The 23,397-nt window shown below is 44.5% G+C and overlaps 1 protein-coding gene, 1 long non-coding RNA gene and 1 other non-coding gene across 3 annotated transcripts in view; 1 reads left to right on the top strand and 2 right to left on the bottom strand.

Annotated features, from left to right (window-relative positions):
* LOC132433651 (tubulin alpha-1C chain-like) lies at positions 1–6,638 on the bottom strand. Its single transcript, XM_060024715.1, has 4 exons — positions 6,509–6,638; positions 3,476–3,698; positions 3,185–3,333; positions 1–1,110 (listed from the first exon to the last, which is right to left on the bottom strand). The coding sequence occupies exons 1-4, from the start codon at positions 6,509–6,511 to the stop codon at positions 136–138; spliced, it is 1,350 nt and encodes a 449-aa protein (XP_059880698.1). The 5' UTR covers positions 6,512–6,638; the 3' UTR covers positions 1–135.
* LOC132433653 (uncharacterized) overlaps positions 6,625–23,397 on the top strand; it is a 31,268-nt gene continuing 14,495 nt past the window's right edge. The window contains exon 1 of the long non-coding RNA XR_009521190.2: positions 6,625–6,781. This is a non-coding gene — a long non-coding RNA (uncharacterized lncRNA). The remainder of the gene's footprint in view (positions 6,782–23,397) is intronic.
* On the bottom strand, positions 7,261–7,367 carry LOC132434647 (U6 spliceosomal RNA). Its single transcript, XR_009521365.1, has one exon. It is a non-coding gene; the product is annotated as a U6 spliceosomal RNA (small nuclear RNA).

Here is a 23,397-nt window from a genome sequence, read left to right as displayed (position 1 = left end):
ATATTTACTATGATACAGCTTGACACTGAAAACAGAAATATCACTTTTATTGACAAGATAGGGCCATAATGGGCAGCTCCACAGAACACAAATAAGACAGTCCCAAGACAAGAGTGTAAAATTACAGCAGACAGGTTAATATTCTTCATCCTCCTCTTCTCCCTCAACACTATCAGCTCCAACCTCCTCATAATCCTTCTCAAGGGCAGCCATGTCCTCACGGGCCTCAGAAAACTCTCCTTCCTCCATGCCCTCACCCACGTACCAGTGAACAAAGGCACGCTTGGCATACATCAGGTCAAACTTGTGGTCCAGGCGAGCCCAGGCCTCAGCGATGGCTGTGGTGTTGCTCAGCATGCACACAGCTCGCTGTACTTTGGCCAGGTCTCCACCAGGTACCACAGTGGGAGGCTGGTAATTAATGCCAACCTTGAAGCCAGTGGGGCACCAGTCCACAAACTGGATGGTACGCTTGGTCTTGATGGTGGCAATGGCAGCATTGACATCTTTGGGAACCACATCGCCACGGTACAACAGGCAGCAAGCCATGTATTTACCATGGCGAGGGTCGCATTTCACCATCTGGTTGGCTGGCTCAAAGCAAGCATTGGTGATCTCTGCTACGGAAAGCTGTTCATGGTAGGCTTTCTCAGCAGAGATGACAGGGGCATATGTGGCCAGAGGGAAGTGGATGCGGGGATAGGGCACCAGGTTGGTCTGGAATTCTGTCAGATCAACATTCAGGGCTCCATCAAATCGCAGGGAAGCGGTGATGGAGGACACAATCTGGCTCATAAGGCGGTTAAGATTCGTGTATGATGGGCGCTCAATGTCGAGGTTTCTACGACAGATGTCATAGATGGCCTCGTTGTCTACCATGAAGGCACAATCAGAGTGCTCCAGGGTGGTGTGGGTGGTGAGGATGGAGTTGTAGGGCTCAACTACAGCTGTGGAAATCTGAGGGGCTGGGTAAACGGAGAACTCCAGCTTGGACTTCTTGCCATAATCGACAGAGAGACGTTCCATCAGCAGGGAGGTGAACCCAGAACCAGTTCCCCCACCAAAGCTGCGGAAAACCAAGAAGCCCTGAAGGCCTGTGCACTGGTCAGCCTAAGAAAGAAAGGAGTTTTAATTTTAGCCTTGGTGAAAGGTGCAATGACTTCTTTGAATTCCATAATCACATCGACTGAGATCTTTAAAAAAATCTTCTGAACAATACTGCTAAGAAAGCAGTCCTAAAGAGCTTCTAAGTGCTAAGTGATTCAGAGAAACTTTTCACAATCAACTCTTGGGAGCTGGAGGGAGGGGATCTGTTAAAAGGCTATTTTAAATGAATTGTTTTCACTTCTGCAGGCAGAGGAATCATGAGGTCTGAAATGGATGCAGGGCTCAAGTTTTGGTGACTGGGAGGGCAACCTCTGGTGCCCTTGCTGTGACCGCAGAACAAAGGCAACCTCTTATCAGTTGGAGAGCTACCAACAGCAGGCCTGGGACCACCAGCCCCGTACAATGGATGTCTGACAGATTTCGGCAGCTGCCTTCTGAGCTGGAACACAACAGAATAGCCAAGATCCAATGCCCTGGTGCTGGAGTAAGGCCGGGTCTGGATCTGGCTCTACCCATTCCTTGCCGTGTGACTTTGACCAAATTCATTTCTTAATCTCAGTTTTCTCATTTATTAAATGAGGAGAATAGTAACCTACTTCGGGTTGTTGGGAATTAAATGAGTATCCGGAACAGTGCTCAGCACAGCAAGCACTCGTTATCAGAAAGTCTATTCATTCTGGGAAAGGCCATTTACTGTCACAATTCCATGTTCCTGTGTCATTGGGGCTTTCCGCCACTTAACTGAGCTATTCTGACTATTGTATGAAAGGATGATTTTGTCCATTTCAAACAAAGTATTCTGTTGACAATCTTCACTTCTCAAGGTGCCCAGAGATTTGTGGACATTCTCTACTGAGCCCCCAGTTCACTTCTCCTGTGGGTCCATACTCTGAATGAGATCAATGCCAGGGCAGGCCCTAGTCTACCAATTTCACCCATTAAGCCTCATGTGGACACAGTAATAACACCAAGGACAAATGCAATTGTTTTGGTAGTTAATGAACTTCACTCCAGAACCCTCAATGGCTTTTACTACGTTTACCTGTCCCTAAAGGCAGGTCCTGATTTCCAAGTCAGTACTTGTAGCTGAAGCTTGATTTGCAAACATAGGAACCATTAGCCCAGTTCTGCTGGGAAGACGATGATAAACATCTGAAAAAGTATGAAGCCATGAATGATGTAAGGCCATTCTTTTCAAAATAGACCAGTTGTTGCTGGGCTTAGCATAATGTGACTTTCCCGACAAGCTATTCCACCCAGGCCTTCATTCTTGATTTTTAATTACTTACAAGCTGCCCACATGCCTAAGGAGCAGAGTCATCTGATTGCCAGACTCTTAATTAAAATGATGCGAACAGAACACTTAGCAACTTTACCGATGTGAATAGTTGCCTTAGATTTTTCTGCCACAGGGCCAGTCCACACTGCCCTGATCTCTAGTAGAAAAACGAGGGTACTGCTTTTTTGTGATTATTATCTTAATACTTTCAAAGTTCCAATGACTCATACTTGCTTCTGTAACAAGGGAGCTCCATTGACTCCACTTTCAGTGTTGATGGAATTTTCCAGTGTCAGCTATTTCTAGTCAGTGTTACACTGGCTTCTTTTGCTGTGAACTTTCTGTAATGACATGTCAGCAGTCCAATTTTTATGAATTTGATCAACGAGTTACATGTCAGTCAGCCACCTACTCACTGTGACTAGGATGACCTAAAAAGGGATGTCTCGGCCTGAAGCTGGGAAGCTGCCTGATTAATATGAACAAGGATATTTAATGGTCTTAAATGTCAGTAAAACGGTTAAGGTGTCCTGGTACTCACCTTGACTTCAGGTAAACTGCCCTCACTGAATGAGCAATTGCCCAAATCTGCCTTGTAAGACACAGAAAGAGGCAAAAGAAGACTATCCCCACCCCACATAGTTGTCCCATAGCTCAGGACCATCTGGTTCAGAAGTCCAGTTATTTAGTGGGCAGTGTAAAGTTCATTTTAGTGTGCAAAGAGTGATTCTTGCAGTTTGGTCTCTCAAAACTGTAAGAGAAAACTCTCATCTACTTTAAATAAAGTACTGTGTTTACCAGTTTCCGAACTCGGTCCAAGACGAGGTCAATGACCTCCTTGCCAATGGTGTAGTGACCTCGGGCATAGTTATTGGCAGCATCTTCCTTGCCTGTGATGAGCTGCTCGGGGTGGAAGAGCTGGCGGTAGGTGCCAGTGCGAACTTCATCTGGAAAAGGAAAATGAAGCAGCCACCCATCAGTAACAACCTGCACAAGTCTGCTTGACCCCAGGGCATCAGTGGAGCCCCCAGGATACACCTCCTGTTCCGGACCCCCGGGATCTCATTGGGGTTACTGAGGTCAACTCACCAATGACCGTGGGTTCCAGGTCTACAAACACTGCCCTGGGCACATGTTTGCCAGCGCCTGTCTCACTGAAGAAGGTGTTGAAGGAGTCATCTCCTCCCCCAATAGTCTTGTCACTTGGCATCTGGCCATTAGGCTGGATGCCGTGTTCCAGGCAGTAGAGCTCCCAGCAGGCATTGCCGATCTGGACACCAGCCTGGCCAACGTGGATGGAGATGCACTCACGCTGTGAGAGGAAGAAAGGAAATGTCAGAACATGACACATCAGATGGGACATTTAGTAATGATTCACTGTAAATGACTATTAACCTTCAGAAGAGATCAGCACCTTTCTGGAGGCCACTCCTGCCCAGGGACTATTTCACAAGCAACAGCCTAACTCAGAGAAAATGCTTTGGAAAACCACAGATATGTTAATGAACTACTAGGCAAGACCAGAGACCAGACCTTCGCTTTGTAGCCACATTAGATGTTCAAGGTCAGGTTTCTACCTTCAGAATGATACAAGCTGCTCTAGCAATAGATTTTCCCCAACTCCTGGGAAATATGCCTTCTGATTCCTTAAAGGCATGCAAAATTCCTCCTTCCAGCTGATTCATTCTCCGTATGACTGTGTAACTAGAGCTCATTCTGGTCCCTCTTTAATCCTATTCTTTAAAGAGAAGAGCTTCCGCCTCTCCCTTTAAAACCAGCTTAAACCAGCAAACTACAGCCATATGACTCGTGGAGAAAACACCAGATAAGCAGCAGTTACCTGTATTTTAAAAACTGTGGTCAGAGGCAGCCTTTTAACCCTGTGGAAGAATTTAATCTTAAGGAAAAACATTTTCCTTCACTATCAATGCATCTTGAGGGGAGAGTGGTGGGGAAGGTGGGAGGGGGACGGAGACACATGGTAATAAAAGCTAGAAGTGTCACCAAGACTTTATTAATAGTTTAAGAAATTAGCTGTCTTCTAGTAGAATGTACATATATCTCTGGCAACGTGGGGGAAAAGTCTTAAAATTTCACAATTGTAACGATGTTAGGATGTTACCAAACTCATTTCTGCTTAGTAAAATAAGGCAGTGAACACAGAATCTACACCCACAGACTTAAGAGAAAAAACAAAAAAAGGATTTTTATTGTATTTCCATCATAAATCAGATTAGCGGTTTTGGAGACAGAGGTCTTTCACATATCAACACCAAATATCTCCCATTACATTCTCTCCAAATAAGAGGGTTTCAAGTTTTTAAAAACTGCTAATAGGAATCTAGTTAAAGAAAATTCAACACCACCTAAGATCTCAAAGGGCCTAGCTTCATAACCCAAGATAAAACCCCCAATCACTCACAATCTTTGATTTATGGTCCCCTCCTTCTCACCTACACCCCCCATAAAACAATCATGGTCTGCTGGCCTCATCAGCAAGTTCACTGTTACCTGCCTCTACTTGCCCAGCTCTAGGGCCGTGGGAGAAAGGGGAGTTGTTTGTTCTAATGAACCCATGACTATTTAAAACTGCATCATGTTTACCTTTAACTGGACTTTGGACATTCCACAGCCCTAGAAAGGAGAGAACCAGAGATCTGTCCATGACAGCCCCAGGCCCCAGGGAGATAAAGTATCTGAGATGATCCTGTCATTCTAATGAAGCACTTCTACTGAAGCCTTCTGAGTTTCTTTCATTGTGCAACGGTATGGTTTAGACTGTGGCCACTGCTTGCCCTCCACTCTCCCCTGGCCACTCGGGAGATGAAGTGAGACACCGGTGATGGAATCATTTAGTCTAGCCTTAACTGGATAAGCAGCCCCTGTCCCTTGTTTAAAAACAAAAAAACTATTAATCTAACCAGTATATGCCTAAATAGGTCTGCTGCTACCGCTGCTCTCCTGCCCTTTAAACAGTCCCACTTCTTACGTTCTTTTTTTTTTTTCTTCTTCTTTTTTATTGGGGTATAGTTGTTTTACCCCACTACTTTCTGAAACATGTTTTTACCAGTATCTTTTTGGTCTTGCCTGGTAAAAAGCACTCAAGCAAGTTGTTACAGTCATACATACGTTTGATAACTGTGGTAATCCCTAAAGAGGTAACTATTTATTCACTGCATTGCTTTTTAAAAAGATATTATTTTGAAACATCTGATACACACGGCCTACTTTAGGTAGACTTCCAACAGATATTTCCTCAGATACTTGTTTCCAATACCTCTGGAAGCTATATAGAAAATACTCAAGTTGTGTGTAATTTGAAGTTTCTTTAAAACTGAGAATACTTTGTCAGTACTAGTTTACTCTGTGACTTTATAAGAAAATCTCTCTTTATGGACTTTTTTTTTTTTAAACCTGTAAGTAGAAAGCTTCAGCTATAAACACCCCACTAAATTAACACGAGAAATGCAGGATTAAACAACGTGACAGTAATTCCCTTCAAAGGAGGAGCCTGCCTACATCCCTCCAGGTGGATTGGTGCGAACGGAAGCGCTCCCCCCACCGCACCCCACCCCGGCCCGGCCACAGGTGAGGATGGGTGCGAACGGAAGCGCTCCCCAGAGCCCGACAACAGGTGAGGATGGTGCAATTGAAAGCTCTCGCCAGAGTCTGGCCACAGATGACTCAGCAGCGAGTCATAGGGCGCTGGAAAGGCAACGCCTACCATGCGGGAGCACACGAGATGCTCCAGCACACGAGATGCTCCAGTGCGAAAGTGAGATCATTGGGGGAAATGGGAGGGATTTTCAGGTTTCATAAGTCATTGGGAGCCAGTGTGAAGGCTCCCTGGCCTTCCTGGGGCGGTAGCGGGCCCTGGGGGGGATGGGTGCCCTCTATCTAGGATCAAATAAATGGGCTTTCCACTTCCACCGAGGGCAGTGCCCAGGCCGTGTCTTCGAGCCGGTAGAGGGGTCTCCCGGGTGAACTCGGCTTTCCGCAAGGCCACCAGAAGCCTGTTTGCCTGGAGGCGTCCGGAACGTGGCCCCACGTGGACTGGGGTCCCGACGCCCCTTCGGACTCCGCACTCTCCCCCCAACGCCACCACCCGGGGACCCCACTCACCATGACTGAGACTTGTAGGGTTCTGCGGGGCTGGAGGAGGCGAGGGAACGTCCACGAAGCTCTCCCACTGACAGACTACCAAGGAGTCCGGGGGAGAAATAGTGAGAGGGAAGGCGGCCCCGAGGGATCCTATATACTCCTGGCCACGTGTCGGAAGGGCGGGCACCGGACCCGCCCTGGCCTCCGCGGCCCCGCCTCCGAGCCCAAGGTCCCCGGCCGGATGCCCGATTTTACCCTGCCCGCGGAGAGAGGAGGGGCGCGTGGCGCTGATTGGTAGGTTCAAAAGTTCGAAACGAACTCTACGGAACAAGCCAGAAGAACCCGGAAGGGGAGGGGGCATCCTGGGGCAGGAGAACGGGCCGGTGGGGTGGGAAGGAGGGTGGACACGGTGACTGGAAGGAGAAGGGAGGCGAAGCGTCTGCGCAGTCCTCAGTAGGTGCGGGAGGCGTCAGGGGGCAACGCCTAAGCGAAAAAAGGCACCGAGTTAAAGGGAGCCCCGGCGGGAGCCCCAGGAGCGTGGCTCCTCCCGCTGCCTGCTCCGACCCCGGGGCCCCAGACCCCGGACCCTGGAGGGGCGGCCCGGCAAAACAGCTCCCCAGCGGGCCCGGCCTACGCGGAGCTCCGGCGCCCGCTCCCCTCGCAGCTGAGGGACTTCCAAGAGAAGGGCTGGCTCCCCATTCCAGGTCCTAATTACCATGAACCGGCCCGAAGCCCTTTTTCTCACCATTTTTTTTTAAAATTTTTCTTGTTATAAAAATATGGAACGCTTCACGAATTTGCGTGTCATCCTTGCGCAGGGGCCATGCTAATCTTCTCTGTATCGTTCCAATTTTAGTATATGTGCTGCCGAAGCGAGCACTAATCACCTTTTTTTGTTGCTTTTCTTTATTCATTTTCCTACCTTTTTATTTATTTATTTATTCATTCATTCATTTATTTATTTACCTACCTTCTTTTTTTTTTTTTTTTTTTTTTTTTTTTTTTTTTTTACCTACCTTCTTTTAAATGAACCTTGTGGTTCCTAACAGCAACCTCCTTCCACTTGGTGCAAAAGCAGGTTTGTTGTTGTTTTGTTTTTCAGTTCATTATAATATTAGCTTTTATTCTTCGATTGCGTACTATTCAGAGTTGCTTGTTTTTCAGACTATATTAATCACATTTCATCCATTGGACAAACCCTGTGAGTTATCCCCATTTTACAGATGAGGAAACTAGGGCTTAGAGGAATTAAACTAGTTGAAGATCACACAGCTGGAGTGGTGGGGCTCTTGGCCCTTGGGCCCTCACTACCTTGTACTACCTCATCCTAAATATACCACTCTTGTTATGGAACCCAAGTTCCTGTGTCCCAGGCACACTGAGGCCAAACAAACTAGAACATGGGAGTTTGGAGCACAGGTAGATTTATTACAAGGGCTAAGCAACAACAGATGGCTGGTGCTCGAAAGACCAGAACTACCCAATTGCTTCCAGGCAAGGGCGTTTACAGACTGTTGGAGAGAATTCCCTGGTAAGGGAAAAGAATCTGAAAAAAAAAAAATTAGATGTATATGTATGTATAACTGAATCACTTTGCTGTACACCTGAAACACAACATTGTAAATCAACTATACTTCAATTAAAAAGAAAGAAAGAAAAGAGAGGAAGATAACAAAAGTGACTGAATAGTAGAATATGTTACAGGGCTTTTTCCTGAAGAAGAAAAAGGCAAAATAGGTTTTGGATACTGAATAGGCAGAAGTCAAGATACACTCCAACTCATCCACACAAAACGGAGGCTGTGGAAATATGTGCAGAGATTCCTTTTCAAATTACAGTACATAGTTCATTCATCAAGTGCTCACTGAGCACCTATTGTGTGGCAGGATATTCTGAAATCTGGAATAACTAGCATCTTAGTCTGTTGCTAGATATTTTAGTCTAATTAGTGCTTTCCAACTTTTTAATTCATTCCACAAATATATATTTAGCACAGTTTCTAGGTGCTTGGAAAAAAGTTTGTGAACAAAACTGACAGATCTCTGCCTCATGGAGTGAATGTTCTAGAGGAGGATAGGGAAGAAAGATAAACAATGAACATAATAAGTAAACTATATAATTTGTTAGAAGGTGACGAGTGCTATAGAAAAACAGTGCAAAGTAAAGTGGAATGAGAGTGTTGGGAAGGGAGAATGTGGGAGGAGGTTGCTATGTAAACAAGATGGTCAAGTTTAGCCTTAATGATAAGTGAGATTTGAACAAAGACTTGAAGGTCCTGAGGGGCTAGCCAAAGTAGCTACCTGGGAGAAGAGTGGCCCCAGAACATGGAGCAGCTGCACCAAAGGCCCCCAGGCAAGAGTGTTCCTGGAAGGAAGAGCAGGGATGCCAGCTTGGCTGGAAGAGATGAATAGTAGGAGATGAGGGTTGGAGAGGCAATGGGAGCCAGATCTTGTAGCTTCATGTAAACCACTACAAAGTCCTGTGGTTTTAACCCTGACACGGGGAGCCTATGTAGGGTTCAAAACATTGTAGGGACATGACCTGACTACCTTCTTTTTTTTTTTAATATCCCTCTGGTGTTGTGTTGAGAATAGATTATAGGAGGGCACAGGTAGAAGCAGGATGATAACTCACTGCAGTAATCCTTCTGAGAGATGATGGGGACTCAGACCAGAGTGGTAGCAGAGGAAGTGGCGAAGAGTGGTTAGAGCTGGCTACATTCTGAAGATAGGGCCAGAAAGATTTCCTGAAGGCTCACATGTGAGGGAAAGAGAAGCAAAGGATTACTCCAGGATTTTAGCCTGGTTGAGTAAGATGGTTTTGCCATCAACAGATGCAAAATGTTGGGAATGGGGTAGGCTTGGAGGGGGATGACATGAGTGGTTTGTCTTTGGTCATGTTAAGTCCAGATGTTGATGTCCACGTAGAGGTGGAGACGCCCAGGATATAGCTAGATATGAAAGTCTGGATCTCAAGGGAGAGAGATCTGGGTAGAGATATACTTCTAAGTTCCATCCTAAAGTTATGACATGGGGCAAGATCACTAAGGGAATGACTGTAGAAATAGGAGAGAAGAGGACCAAGGATTGAGTTCTGGGAGAGGAAGCAGACACCATGAAGGACACTGAGAAGGAACAGCCAATGAGTTAGGAGGAAACCTGAGAGTGTGAGGTACTGGAAAGCAAGCAAGGAGTGATCAGCAGTGTCATATGCTACCAATAGGCCAAGCAAGAGAACTCAGAAATGACCACTGGATTTAGGCACATAGAAGTCACTAGTAATTTACAGACAGTTCTGGGTGTACTCTGATGCTTTTGCAAAAATGTTCCTATAAAAGAGTTTCATCTTCAAGGAATTCATGGAAAAGACTCTGACAAGTACAGGTTTCTGGAAACTGACTATACTAATGAACTGAATGAATAAGCATTTTCAGAACTCTAATGGAAAACTGATGAATTCATAAAAGTGCTAAATTGAAAAAAAAATTAATTACATGGGATTGAGTGAACTGATGATGATGATTATAACTTTTGTGACCTTCTGTTTGAAAAAAAATCCCACAAGGACTCAGAGGCAAAAATACACAAATCAATTTTCACTGCAAAGTAAAGGAGCTGTTACAGTGGAGGATTACTGGACTGAATATCAATATTATGACATAGTATGAGTGTGTTTCGTGTTTGGTAATTGCAATCCTTGTTGCTTTTGTTGTGGTCATCCATTTACAATGCTTGGTGTCAGTTTATTTATCTCTTGTGAAAATAAAATACAGTGTGTGTGTGAAAAAAAAAAAAAGAAAAAGAAGTCACTAGTAACCTGGATGGGAATAGTTCAGTGTGGTAATTTTCAAATAATAGGCATTTTATTTTATTTATTTATTTATTATTTAGTTATTTATTTTTTGCGGTATGCGGGCCTCTCACTGTTGTGGCCTCTCCCATTGCGGAGTACAGGCTCCGGCCGCGCAGGCTCAGCGACCATGGCTCACGGGCCTAGCCACTCCGCGGCATGTGGGATCTTCCCAGACCGGGGCATAAACCCGCGTCACCTGCATCGGCAGGCGGACTCTCAACCACTGTGCCACCAGGGAAGCCCGGCATTTTAGTTTTAGATTCTGTTTTCATATGACTCATTAACGAAGTACTTTATTTTTCTTCCTCTAACTCCCTACCTCCTCATATTCAAGCAAATTGCCCCTGAGGAAACACACTATGTTTAAGGGCTTTGCAGTCCTGATTACTTCAGTTTGGATTCTGGCTTTTTTTGGTTTTGTTTTCTAACTGTGGGTCCTTGAGCAAATTTCTTAATGTCTCTAAATCTCCTCCCTTATAAAATGGGGATAATATATAATTCATAGGTGGATACACAGTTGTGAGGGCTAAATGAGATACATAATACGGAATACATACACGTAGTAAAGGACTAAGTGGTACTAAGGTGGTGGTGGTAGACAAAATTAGAGATGACTATTCATCCTCTTGCATTTTAAAATCATTTTAAGGACTTCCCTGGTGGTGCAGTGGTCAAGAATCCGCCTGCCAATGCAGAGGACACGGGTTCGAGCCCTGGTCCGGGAAGATCCCACATGCCGCGGAGCAACCAAGCCCATGCGCCACAACTACTGAGCCTGCACTCTAGAGCCCGCCAGCCACAACTACTGAGCCCTCGTGCCACAACTACTGAAGCCCACGCACATAGAGCCTGTGCTCTGCAACAAGGGAAGCCACCGCAATGAGAAGCCCACGCACCCCAACGAAGAGCAGCCCGCGCTCACCACAACTAGAGAAAGCCCACGTACAGCAACGAAGACCCAACGCAGCCATAAATTAATTAATTAATTAATTTAAAAATCATTTTAAACATTGGGATCCATATTTAAGTTTTCTTCCCCCTGCTAGGTTTTTTTTTGGGGGGGGTGGGGAATCTTTTTCCTGGGTGGACAGTTAAAACTTTAACCTCTACGTAAACAGGTCTTTATGGGTCTAAAAATTACTAAGTGAGGAGAGGCTTACTTTCTAGTTGACAGTTTTCAGAATTCACCACAAACATGTTGAGTTAGTAACAGAGCCAGTGCTCTGCCATTTTTGGCAATATAACTTTGGACAGGCATTTCTCCTCCTTGGACCCCAGGCTTTGTGTGTGCAATATGAGGAGAATGGACAGGGTCATCTCTAAGGCCTCTTCCAGCCCTAATATTCTGTAATACTGTGACTTGAGACTTCTGCTGTACATGTGAGCTGTACAAAAATGAGCAAAGTCAAAAACATGCTTCATTCAGTCCGGGTCTTCTAAGAATTACCAGTACATTAGATACATACTTATACATGGGGCTTTTGTTGGAGTCTTACAATGCTTTAGGGAAAGAAGTGTTGCATATCTACTCTGGCCCAGGGGAGCTTGGGCTTTAAATTTTATTTATTTATTTTATTTATTTATTTTTGGCTGCGTTGGGTCTTCCTTGCTGCGTGCGTACTTTCTCCAGTTGCGGCGAGCGGGGGCTACTCTTCGTTGCGGTGTGTGGGCTTCTCATTGCGGTGGCTTCTCTTGTTGCGGAGCACAGGCTCTAGGCACGCAGAGCTTGGGCTTTAAATCACTGCATATAGGATGTCCACAACATTAGTAAAGAGAAAAGAATATAGATATAACCAAACCTTAGGTTTTTTTCAGTCTAACTTCTGATTGCTATGCTAGGATTCCAGTAATACTGAAGAATTTATCTTGGTCCAGTTACAAATTACATGTTACAAATAATAATGGCATGGGGATATTTTGTGCTCATATAGCAATTTAGAACAAAATATTTTCTATTCCAATAGTTCCTTGAAAGAGTTTTCAAAAATAAGTTTTTAACAAGTGTATTTATTTGGAACTGTGGGAAATAAGGTCCTGAGACTTGAAATAATTTACCTTGAACCACAAGAGGTGGAACCCAGAACAAACGCCTACTATGGCAGTTGCCTCTTTTACTTCTTGGCCCTACATTAGCCTGCTACTGGCTCTAGTTCACAAGGAAAGGATGTCCTAGAAAAGCCACTTGTTGAATTTTTCTTAAGGCAGGCTAACATGACAAGAAAAAAGGGAATTTGTCCTACTTTCAAGACCGCCAAAGGGCAGCTAGGACTCCTTATTGCAGTTAGAGTCAGCCACCTTCTTTATGACAAGCATTTAAAAACGTGTATATTTTCAAGCAGTTTTCTTCTTCTTCTTCTTCTTCTTCTCCTTCTCCTTCTCCTTCTCCTTCTCCTTCTCCTTCTCCTTCTTCCTCTTCCTCTTCTTCCTCTTCCTCTTCCTCTTCTTCTTCTTCGTCTTGTAAATACAGAAGAGCAGGACATTATCTTCTAGGTAATATGTTATTTTCTCTTATGGGAAAAATCCTTAGATCCTTTAACTTTCATTTATTGCTCTTTTTCTGCAAATATTTGCAACCTTTATAACTTGCTTACACACTCTTTCGAAGTTCTCCTCCCCCATGACTGGAGCAGTATTTTGGCCTTCTCTTCCATCAAGACTCTTTAGGTGAAATGTGAGCTCCATTCTAGGAGATTACCAGCGAGGACCGGCTTTCATCTCTGAAATTTCACATCTTTTTTCCACTGAGATATCACTTGGTTTGTTCTCATCTGCCTTATAGTCCCTAAAAATACAATATTTGGGGATCGTTTCCTCACAGTGACCAAATGAAGCAACTGAGTAGGTTGTGTTTCCCCTGTATTCCCTCTTTATATTCTACAGCCAATCCTTCTTACCCTAAGCTCTTTCTAATCTCTCCTGTAATTAATAACCATTCCCTTGATTCTCCTCCCCTATCCCTTTAGGATAGACAGGTAAAATACTCTTGAAGAAAATTAAAAAGAGCTACTCACATTCCTCAATCATCTACATTATTATTCCAGTAAGTAGACCATATCCTGGAGTCCGGAAATCTTTTCTATTTATAGCTTATTTAATACTTTTATTTATCATGTACCTAAAAAGCACCCAGGCAGACCAAAGTGGAAGGGCCTGAGAGTCGTCTTTCCCTGTGACTATAACTTCTTGCCAGCAGCTGAGATGGTGGGGGATTTAGTTAGAGACTGTGAATCTCAGGATAATCTTTCCCATTTCACTTTTCCTGGTACGTCTTTAACTGCCCCTCCCCCTCCTCCCAGGACACAGAACCAGCCATTTTCAAGTACACTAAGTATTTGTTTTTTCCTACCTAATTAGTCCAATAGTACCTCAATACGAGGGAATATCACTGCATAAATTATACACAGTTAGGAAATTTAGAGATGAAAACAGTCTCGTTTTACTCAGGAAGTTAGTTTAATTTGGCTGAAAGCATTTGGTCTTTTCCAGTGTCTGTTTCTCCTGCTACAAGTCAGTGGGCTGCTCCCTAATCTGAACCCTTTATGATTCTTTTGTTCTAGTCCTCCTACTCATTGGCGTGTTAGAGCCTGCTAGAGCCAACTGTTAGATTTTTAGGAATTTTGTGAGCCAGCTGGATATCACGTTGGTAGCTTGAAATCAACAATGATGGATGTATTTCCACCATGGAAATTGGTGAATAGTACACATTAGGCTCTCACCTGCACTCTCAGCTGGTTGTTAAACATTTACCATTGCCCCTACTTCCACACTGATCTAAGTCAGGACATTTCTCTTAGTTCTTTAGTTCTGGCATAAAAAGGAATTTTTTTTTTTTTTTTTTTTTTAATCTCAGAGCTTGATTCATTCCCTGGCTTCTGGATCAATCCTCTCCTCACAGCCAACCAAAGCCCCAAAGCCCAGCTTGGCTTCTCCTCCCAGTTCAGGCTTTCAGGGCTATAAAAGGGTTACCTCCTAGCCCCTCCACTCCCAATCAATGCCTTCTTTTCCAGTCCTTTTATTTCTTGGATTATAAAAGCCCCCAACTCCTTTACTACCCACCCTTCCACCCCAGCATCTCCACCTCTAGTACCAGTGTCACCACTCTGGGATTTCACCCCCAGACAGAAGAGTTTACATGCTTTCACTTGTTTACTCTCCACAATAACTCTATGAGGTAGAAACTACTGTTACCTCCATTTTACAGAAGAGGAAATTGAGGTTTGTGGGGTTAAGTAACTTATCTAAAGGCACATGCCAGCCCATGCTGCCTGTAGTCCAGCCTTCCTCTCTGGGATCCTCACCCCTCTCCTCAGGAGTCTGGTTTTAAGGCTCCCATTTCTTAACCACTGTCTTCTCTCCAAAAACATTAATATGAAACCACTTTTATGTCTACAACTTTAATTACATGTTTATTTCCCCAAATCATTCAAACCTGTAATGATCACATTCAGTTGTAAGACACAGTGAAGGAAAGAGGCTGGCACAGAGCTCTAACAGACATGGGCTGTACTCATAGAACTCTATTTTTGTAGCACTTTAATATTTTGATCCTCTAGTCTGTGTTCTTTTTTCCTTACTCTCCAGCATATTTTGTTCACAATATAGTCAGGAATATAAACCATTTAGAAACCCTGGAAGGTCTTTGCTTGTTTCTGATCGATCAAGAGTTCCTCACTTAAAATTACATACTTCTTTGTTTTGGTAAGCTGTGGTCCCTACTGACCTTGTAAATGGGTTATGTGGAACAGCCTGTAACTACAAAAATCAACTTGCTTACACTGTTCCCTCAGCAGCTCCATTTATTTGTACTGAACCCAAGGGAAAGAGCCAGGTTCACATACTGTGGGAAAAAGAAAAGGAGAAGGAGGGAATTCTTTGTCTTTAAAACAAAGAAACAAATTTTACATTCAGGCTGCTCTTCTCCTTTATTGTGCCTGAAATGACTGATAGTAAAACAAAGTTGTTTCAAAGAGGGAAAAAACCCTGGAATGTAGGTCACCTAACAAGTTATGAAACCTGTTTCCTTGATGCAGGTTTGCTTGATTGAATTGAGGGGTTTCATGGCCTCTGGTCAGGGCCCAGGGAGCCTGCAATGGACTGAATGTATCCTCCCAAATTCATAAGTTGAAATCATAACCTTCACTGTGATTGTATTTGGAAGTGGGGCTTTGGGGGAGTAACTTGGTCATGAGGTGGAGCTCTCATAAATGGAATTAGTGCCCTTATAAAAGGGACCCCAGAGAGCTCTCTTGCCATTTGAGGATATAACAATAAAATGGCAGTCTGCAACCCGGAAGAAGGTCCTCGCTGGAATTTGACCATGCTGGCACCCTGAACTTGGATTTCCAGCCTCCAGAACTGTGAGAAATAAATTTCTGTTGTTAATAAGCCACTCTGTTTATGGGATTTTGTTATAGCAGCCTGAATGGAGACACAGCCTAACCCCAAGCATGTTGTTATGGAAGCTGAAGAAGACAAAGTCCGGATATCAGAAAAAGTAGTGGGGGGCTTCCCTGGTGGCGCAGTGGTTGAGAGTCCGCCTGCCGATGCAGGGGACGCGGGTTCGTGCCCCGGTCCGGGAGGATCCCACGTGCCGCGGAGCGGCTAGGCCCGTAAGCCATGGCCGCTGGGCCTGCGCGTCCGGAGCCTGTGCTCCGCAGCGGGAGAGGCCATAACAGTGACAGGCCCGCGTACCGCAAAAAAAAAAAAAAAAAAAAAAAAAAAAAAAAAGTAGTGGTTACTTACTTAGCAAGCATAATCATTCTGATCTCTAGAGACAAGGATGGAATAAAACACAAAGGGAAAGACAATTGTGGGTAGGGGAAGCAAAGATTAGGATAACAAAATATTGAAGTAATGACTTTATTGACTCCTCAGTGACAAGAATGTAAACTCTCAGAGCCTTTATAAGTACTAGGAACTGGGGATTCTGGTTTCTAGTGTGAGTAGATAACATGAGCTTTGGCAAGGTTTCCAGCTGTATTGCATCGGAGTTTCCCCATCTGCAGGATAATACCTGCTTCAAAACAGCCTCGGAAGTAGATCCTTAGACTGGGATTTGTGAGATCTGGATTCTAGTTCTAGCACAACTGACTGAGTGGATTTTAGTTTCATCATTTGTACAATAAAATATAGCTTCTAAGCTTCCTTATACAATTTAGTTACTTCATATAGTGCCCTGAAAACGTTAAGATTGTCTAGAAATGCAAAATTACATTATTCTTTGTTTTATTCAACAAATATTTATCTGGCCCTTAGTGTGTACTGGGCACTGTACAAGGAACTAAGGACAAGACAAAGCTTCTCAAGGAGTTCATACTGCATTTGGGGAAGAGAAACGATGTAGGAAGAAAAATAAAACCGAGTGAGAACGCTGGAGAGTAATGAGTGCTGTTTTACCTAATGTGGCAAAGAAGGCGTCTCTGATCTGAAGGAAGAGCTGAGCCATGTGAGTGTCTGGGGGAAGAGCATTCCAGGCAGAGGGAATGGCTGGAGAGTGTGAGTGAGGGAAAAAGCAGTAGAAGACAAGGTTAGAGAGAGTGGGGTCCGGACTGCGTAGGTCCTTAGAGGCCACCATAAGGAATTTGGCTTTTTCTCAGAATGAGATTGGAAGTCATTGGAATAAAGTCATGACAAAAATTAGACTTTTGTTTTAACAGAGTCACTCTGGCCTCTATCCTTAGAATAGACCGTAGGGAGGTAAGAATGGAAGCAAGCGACCAGTTAAGCAGCTACTGTAATAATCTGAGCAGGAACCCAGGGTAGTTACAGAGGAGATGATGAGAAGTGGCCAGATTCTGGATAGGAGTTTTTGATGGATTGGATTTGGGTAGTAAGAAAAAGACCAATCAAGAATGACTCCAAGGGGGGACTTCCCTGGTGGCGCAGTGGTTAAGAATCCGACTGCCAATGCAGGGACACGGGTTCAAGCCCTGGTCCAGGAAGATCCCACATGCCGCGGAGCAACTAAGCCCGTGAGCCACAACTACTGAGCCTGCGCTCTAGAGCCCGTGAGCCACAGCTACTGAGTGCCACAACTGAAGCTGCACGCCTAGAGCCTGTGCTCCGCAACAAAGAGAAGCCACCACAGAAGAGTAGTCCTGGCTCGCTGCCACTAGAGAAAGCCCCCATGCAGCAACGAAGACCCAACACAGCCAAAAATAAATAAATAAATAAATAAATTTATTAAAAAACAAAAGAATGACTCCAAGCGTTTGGGCCTGAACAACTGGAAAAATGGAGTTGATACTAAGATGAGGAAAGCTTTGGAAGGAGCAGTTTTAAGGGTTGTAAGGAGCAGGGCCGTCAGGGTTTGCTTTGGACATGTTAAGGATGAGATGCCCATTAGGCATCCAAGTGGAGAAGTGAAGTAGGAAATGAACCAATAGGCATAAGGATCCTAGGGTGGGAAGGGACCAGAACTTCCAACCCAGATCCTCAAATGTCTACATGAGGGAATCCAGTCTGGGTAGAGCTAGGAGTGCTTGACAATAACCCAGTGGCAGAAAAGGACACTGAGACCCAAAATGAAATCATCTTGAGGAAAGAAGTCTAGGCTAAAGATGCATTTTAAGACAAGGCCCCAAGTATTGATATGATACCACAGATTGTGCTCCTGTGCAAATCGGAACTGGAGACTATAAGCCCATTAGAGCCTAGCGATCCAAGAGTGTGTGAGAATTTGACCTGGGAGAGCTAGTTCCCACTATGCCTGGAATTAGAACACAACCAATCTGCCTCACTCCCTTATGCCCCAATTTGGAATATGTAAACCTCCTAAGATTTTGGACAATGTCGATGAAAAATTAATCAGTTGATCTAAGAAAGAAATGGAAAATTTTATTCAAGCCAAATCTGAGGATTATAACCCAGGAAGAGCATCTCAGAAAGCTCTGAGAACTGTTCTGCCCATTAGAAGTCAAGGCACAGTTATATAAGTTTTTTGAGACAGAGAGCTATGCATCAAATGAAGGATTATTGACAGTTTACATAATCTATATCTAGGTGTCATTGTGGTGGGTCATGTGACCCCTTGCAAGATCAAGAAGGAAGGTTATCTTTTTTTTTTTTTTTCTTTTTGCGGTACGCGGGCCTCTCACCGCTGTGGCCTCTCCCGCCGCGGAGCACAGTCTCCGCACGCGCAGGCTCAGCGGCCATGGCTCACGGGCCCAGCCGCTCCGTGGCATGTGGGATCTTCCCGGACCGGGGCACGAACCCGTGTCCCCTGCATCGGCAGGCGGACTCTCAACCACTGCGCCACCAGGGAAGCCCAGGAATGTTATCTTTTATGGAGTTGTCTTGCTGATGCTAGGAGAATGTTTCTCTTTATGGTTGAGCAGGTATTCCTGCCTGATGGGGGAGGTTTAGTCAACACATGATGCAGATACACAATGCACAGTGGGGAGAGGGGAGGCCAAAGGGCAGGGAAGAACTTTTTTGTTTAAATTTTTCTTGTCTTGTCATAAAATATGAATTTTATTTCACAACAGTCTGTGAGCAATCCTAATAGGAGGGTCAAGATTTGAGAGGTGTGTACAATGTAGAAATCTGTAGAAATTGGTGTCTAATTGGATTGGAGAGTGAGGGACATGACAAGACTCTGAATTTTCTACCTCTGGCGCCTGGGCTGGTAATCATGATAGGAAATACCAGAGGAGGTGAGGGCGGGGGTTACTTCTGTTTATTTATTTATTTTTTGATGTGAGGCTGAAGTGAGATTGTGTTTGGCCTTCCAGTAGAGAGTTTTGGACACCACCAGTACACACAAGTAGGTCTAGTAAGTAAGGGGATCTGGATCTGGAGCTCAAGAAGGATTTAAAGTACCCATTGTTGTGATGCTTATCACGACAAACATGACAAACATGTAACCTGTGTAAATTATATTAATTAACCCACATAAGTAGCTCATTGTGTTTTCCACTTTTACAGAGAGACACAGGAAGTTAAACTAATCTATCACCTTCCTCAAAGACTTGAACTTCTCATAATTTTCTTCACCCCACACTACTGTATGACTCTTTCATCCACCTCTTTTACTCATTTCCCAAGAAATGAAATGCTCAATTGCTTCTCTATCCTTCAAGCTCCTAATCTACATTTACCTGTTCACTCCTAGCAGATAACCTAGATTCCTAATTTAGTGACAGGATTAAAGGATTTAACCTGAGCTCCAATAGCTTTCATCCTATCCTCCACAAAATGTTTTTCTTTCTTGTACCTGATATTATCTTCCCTCTTATCTCATTAGGGTCCCCTCCAATTTTATTAATACTAATCCCATCCACTTGTGCCCTAGTTTTTATTCCTGCTCACAGCCTCTGAAAACTTGCTTTATTTATTAACCCCTTGGCTTGACCCTTAATTCTCTTTGTCTACACAAATTACTACTAAACCACCATAGTGTCATTTCCTGCCTGAGTTACTATCCTGTATCTCTCCCCTTTTATTCACACTTATGGCTTTTCTTTTCATACTCCCATTTACTTCTTAGCTCTAATAAGTATCCCCACCCCACTGACCCCATCACTTCAAGTTTTCAGTTTTAAGCATCCCACTATCCAACCACCACCTCCACCTTTCCAGTAAGAGAAAAGCAATCCAACAACCCTTCTGCTTAGTAAGACTGACAGCCATTGATCCTACCACCTTTTTACTGTCCTTTACCCCCTTATGTCCTCACATCTCTCCTTCCATAGTCCATCACTATAATTACACTCTTGCTTACACCTGCAACTCCCTAGTTCCATTTTCCTTGTTGTGCTCACTTAGCAAAACTTCAAACCTGATTAAATCTAACCCTACCCACCCCATGCCTGCAGGCATGGCTGTGGCATGCTTACAGATCCACTTAAAATTCATGACCACTAACCTCCAGTGGGCCTTCCATTGCTCAGCAGTAATACTATATTTCCCTTAATCTCTTCACTTTCCTACTCTCCTAAAATTTTTTTATATCTTCTTCAGGACCCTCAAACCCTCCAAATTTCCTCCATTCTCACTCAGTTCATAACTTTGCATCTTTATTCACTGAGAAAACAGAAGCCATCAGAAGAGACTGTCCACAGCTCCAACTAGTACTGTGCCTTCCTTGTTAGAATATAATTTTCAAAAAGTTAAAATCGGGCTTCCCTGGTGCCTCAGTGGTTAACAATCTGCCTGCCAGTGCAGGGGACACGGCTTCGAGCTCTGGTCCAGAAAGATCCCACGTGCCGCGGAGCAGCTAAGCCCGTGTGCCACAACTACTGAACCTGTGTGCTGCAGCTGCTGCAGCCCGCATACCTAGAGCACGTGCTCTGCAACAAGAGAAGCCACCGCAATGTGAAGCCCGCGCACCGCAACGAACAGTAACCCCCGCTCGCCGCAACGAGAGCAAGCCCCCGAGCAGTAACGAAGATCCAACGCACCCATAAATAAATAAATTTATATTTTTAAAAAAAGTTAAAATTATGACTCATATAAATATAGAAGAAAACATGTGCCCAAGATTTATTGACTAAGGAACCAGTAAAATGATAAAGCTGGTGCAAAGAGCATTTGAGGGGGCTTCCCTGGTGGTGCAGTGGTTGAGAGTCCGCCTGCCGATGCAGGGGACACGGGTTCGTGCCCCGGTCCGGGAAGATCCCACATGCCGCGGAGTGGCTGGGCCCGTGAGCCATGGCCACTGAGCCTGCGCGTCCGGAGCCTGTGCTCCGCAACGGGAGAGGCCACAACAGTGGGAGGCCCGCGTACTGCAAAAAAAAAAAAAAAAAAAAAAAAAAGAGCATTTGAGGAATAGGAGTTGATATATTTCATCAGGAAAGGTGCTTTAAAAATATTAGAATAAGATTGCTAGGAAGAGGGACTTCCCTGGTGGTCCAGTGGTAAAGAATCTGCCTTCCAATGCAGGGGATGTGAGTTCCGTCCCTGGTTGGGGAACTAAGATCCCACATGCCGTGAGGCAACTAAGCCTGTACACCACAACTACTGAGCTCGCGTGCCGCAAACTACAGAGCCCACGTGCCCTGGAGCCCACGCACCGCAACTGGAGAAGAGAAAACCCACACACCACAACTAGAGAAGTCCGTGCACTGCAACGAAGAACTGACGCAGTCAAAAAAAAAAAAAAAAAAAAAAAAAAAAAAAGATTGCTAGGTAGAAACAAAACTGGTTAATGCCCTACAAGAGAAAACAAAAAAATCTTAACCTGTGAGGTTATCTTTTCCATAGGATAGAAATCATTTGTATTTCTCTCAGACAAGAACCATTTGCATTGCTATAAGTTTGCTATAAGAAACAGAATTGTTGGACCTCCCTGGTGGCGCAGTGGTTAAGAATCCGCCTGATTGGCAGGGGACAGGGATTCGAGCCCTGGTCCAGGAAGATCCCACATGTCGCAGAACACTTAAGCCCGTGCGCCACAACTACTGAAGTCCGTACGCCTAGAGCCCGCGAGCCACAACTACTGAGCCCTGGCCCCACAACTACTGAAGCCCACACGCCTAGAGCCCGTGCTCCGCAAAAAGAGAAGCCACCGCAGTGAGGAGCCCACGCACCACAACAGTAGCCCCCGCTCTCTGCAACTAGAGAAAGCCCATGTGCAGCAACAAAGACCCAACGCAAACAAAATTAAATAAATAAATAAGTTTATTAAAGAAAAGAAACAGAATTGTTAAATATCCTAATCAATAATAAGTAGAAAGTCAAGCAAAGGTAGTGGCCCTTAGAAAATGAGATAATCCCCAGAGGGCCTGCTGGATGGAGCACAGCTCTTCACTAAAAAGATACCCAGTAATCCTGTTAGCCTATTTCCAAATTTGGGGTGATTTTTCTTAACACTCTACCTATTTGTGACTGTCCCCATGCACTTCTGCCTGTCTTCTAGCTACTGACAATAAACTGCCCATGCCCTTATTCAAGGCCAACCTTTCCACTTGTATATTATATCCCATCCACTTTTGCCTACTCGAGGATATTACTCTAGTGATTCTCTTTTCTGTCTCCTGCATCAATTTCCCCCCTCTATTCTACGTTTACTTTTAGCATTAAGATATGCTCTTCCATCTCCAAAACAACCTCTCTTGATTTCACTTCTGCCTGTGGCTACTATCCCATTTCTCTCCTCATCTTTATAGCAAAGAATTATCTACCACCAGTACCTCCAGTTTCCTCCTACTACTCTTTGAACCCGCTGGAATCAGACTTTAACCCTCACCACTTTTCCAAAAGTCACCCATGATGTCCACATTACCAAATCCAATGGTCACTCCCAGTTCTCATTTTATTTAATCTATCAACATCATTTGACACTGTGAAACACTTCACTTAGCACTTTCTTCACTAGGTTTCCGGGACCCTTCTGGTTTTCCTCCTGGCTGCTCTTTCTCAGTTGCCATTGTTGTTTCCTCCTTGGTCTCCTAAACTCTTATAACAATTTATTTTTATTATTATTATTTTGGCTGCACCACGTGGCATGTGGAATTTTAGTTCCCTGACCAAGGATCGAAACTGTGCCCCTTGCAGTGGAAGCATGGAATCTTAACCGCTGAACCACCAGGGAAGTCCCTCCTAGACTCTTTTTAAATTTTTAAAATTTGGCTGCATCGGGTCTTAGTTGCTGTATGCGGGAGCTTCAACGCAGTGCGAGGGCATATCCCTAGTTGTGGCGTGGAGGCTCAGTAGTAGTTGCGGTGCGCAGGCTTAGTTGCTCCGCGGCGTGTGGGATCTTCCTGGACCAGGAATCAAACCCATGTTCCCTGCATTGGCAGGCAGATTCTTAACCAGTGGACCACCAGGAAGTCCCAATATTTTAATTCTTGTAGGGTAAACATTGATGTCTCCTTTTTATTTCCAAATATTGGTATTTTATTTTTAAGCCAACTATTTATTTTATTTTATTTTATTTTTGACTGCATTGGGTCTTCGTTGCTGCTTGTGGGCTTTTCTCTAGTTGAGGCGAGCAGGGGCTACTCTTTGTTGTGGAGCACAGGCCCTGGGCGCGCAGGCTTCAGTAGTTGTGGCTCGTGGGCTCAGTAGTTGTCGCTTGCAGGCTCCAGAGTGCAGGCTCAGTAGTTGTGGCACACGGG

This window comes from Delphinus delphis, chromosome 11, assembly GCF_949987515.2.
Source record: "Delphinus delphis chromosome 11, mDelDel1.2, whole genome shotgun sequence".
Lineage (NCBI taxonomy): Eukaryota > Metazoa > Chordata > Mammalia > Artiodactyla > Delphinidae > Delphinus > Delphinus delphis.
Note: the sequence above shows the minus strand (reverse complement) of the source record. Positions and strands in the feature narration are given on the sequence as shown.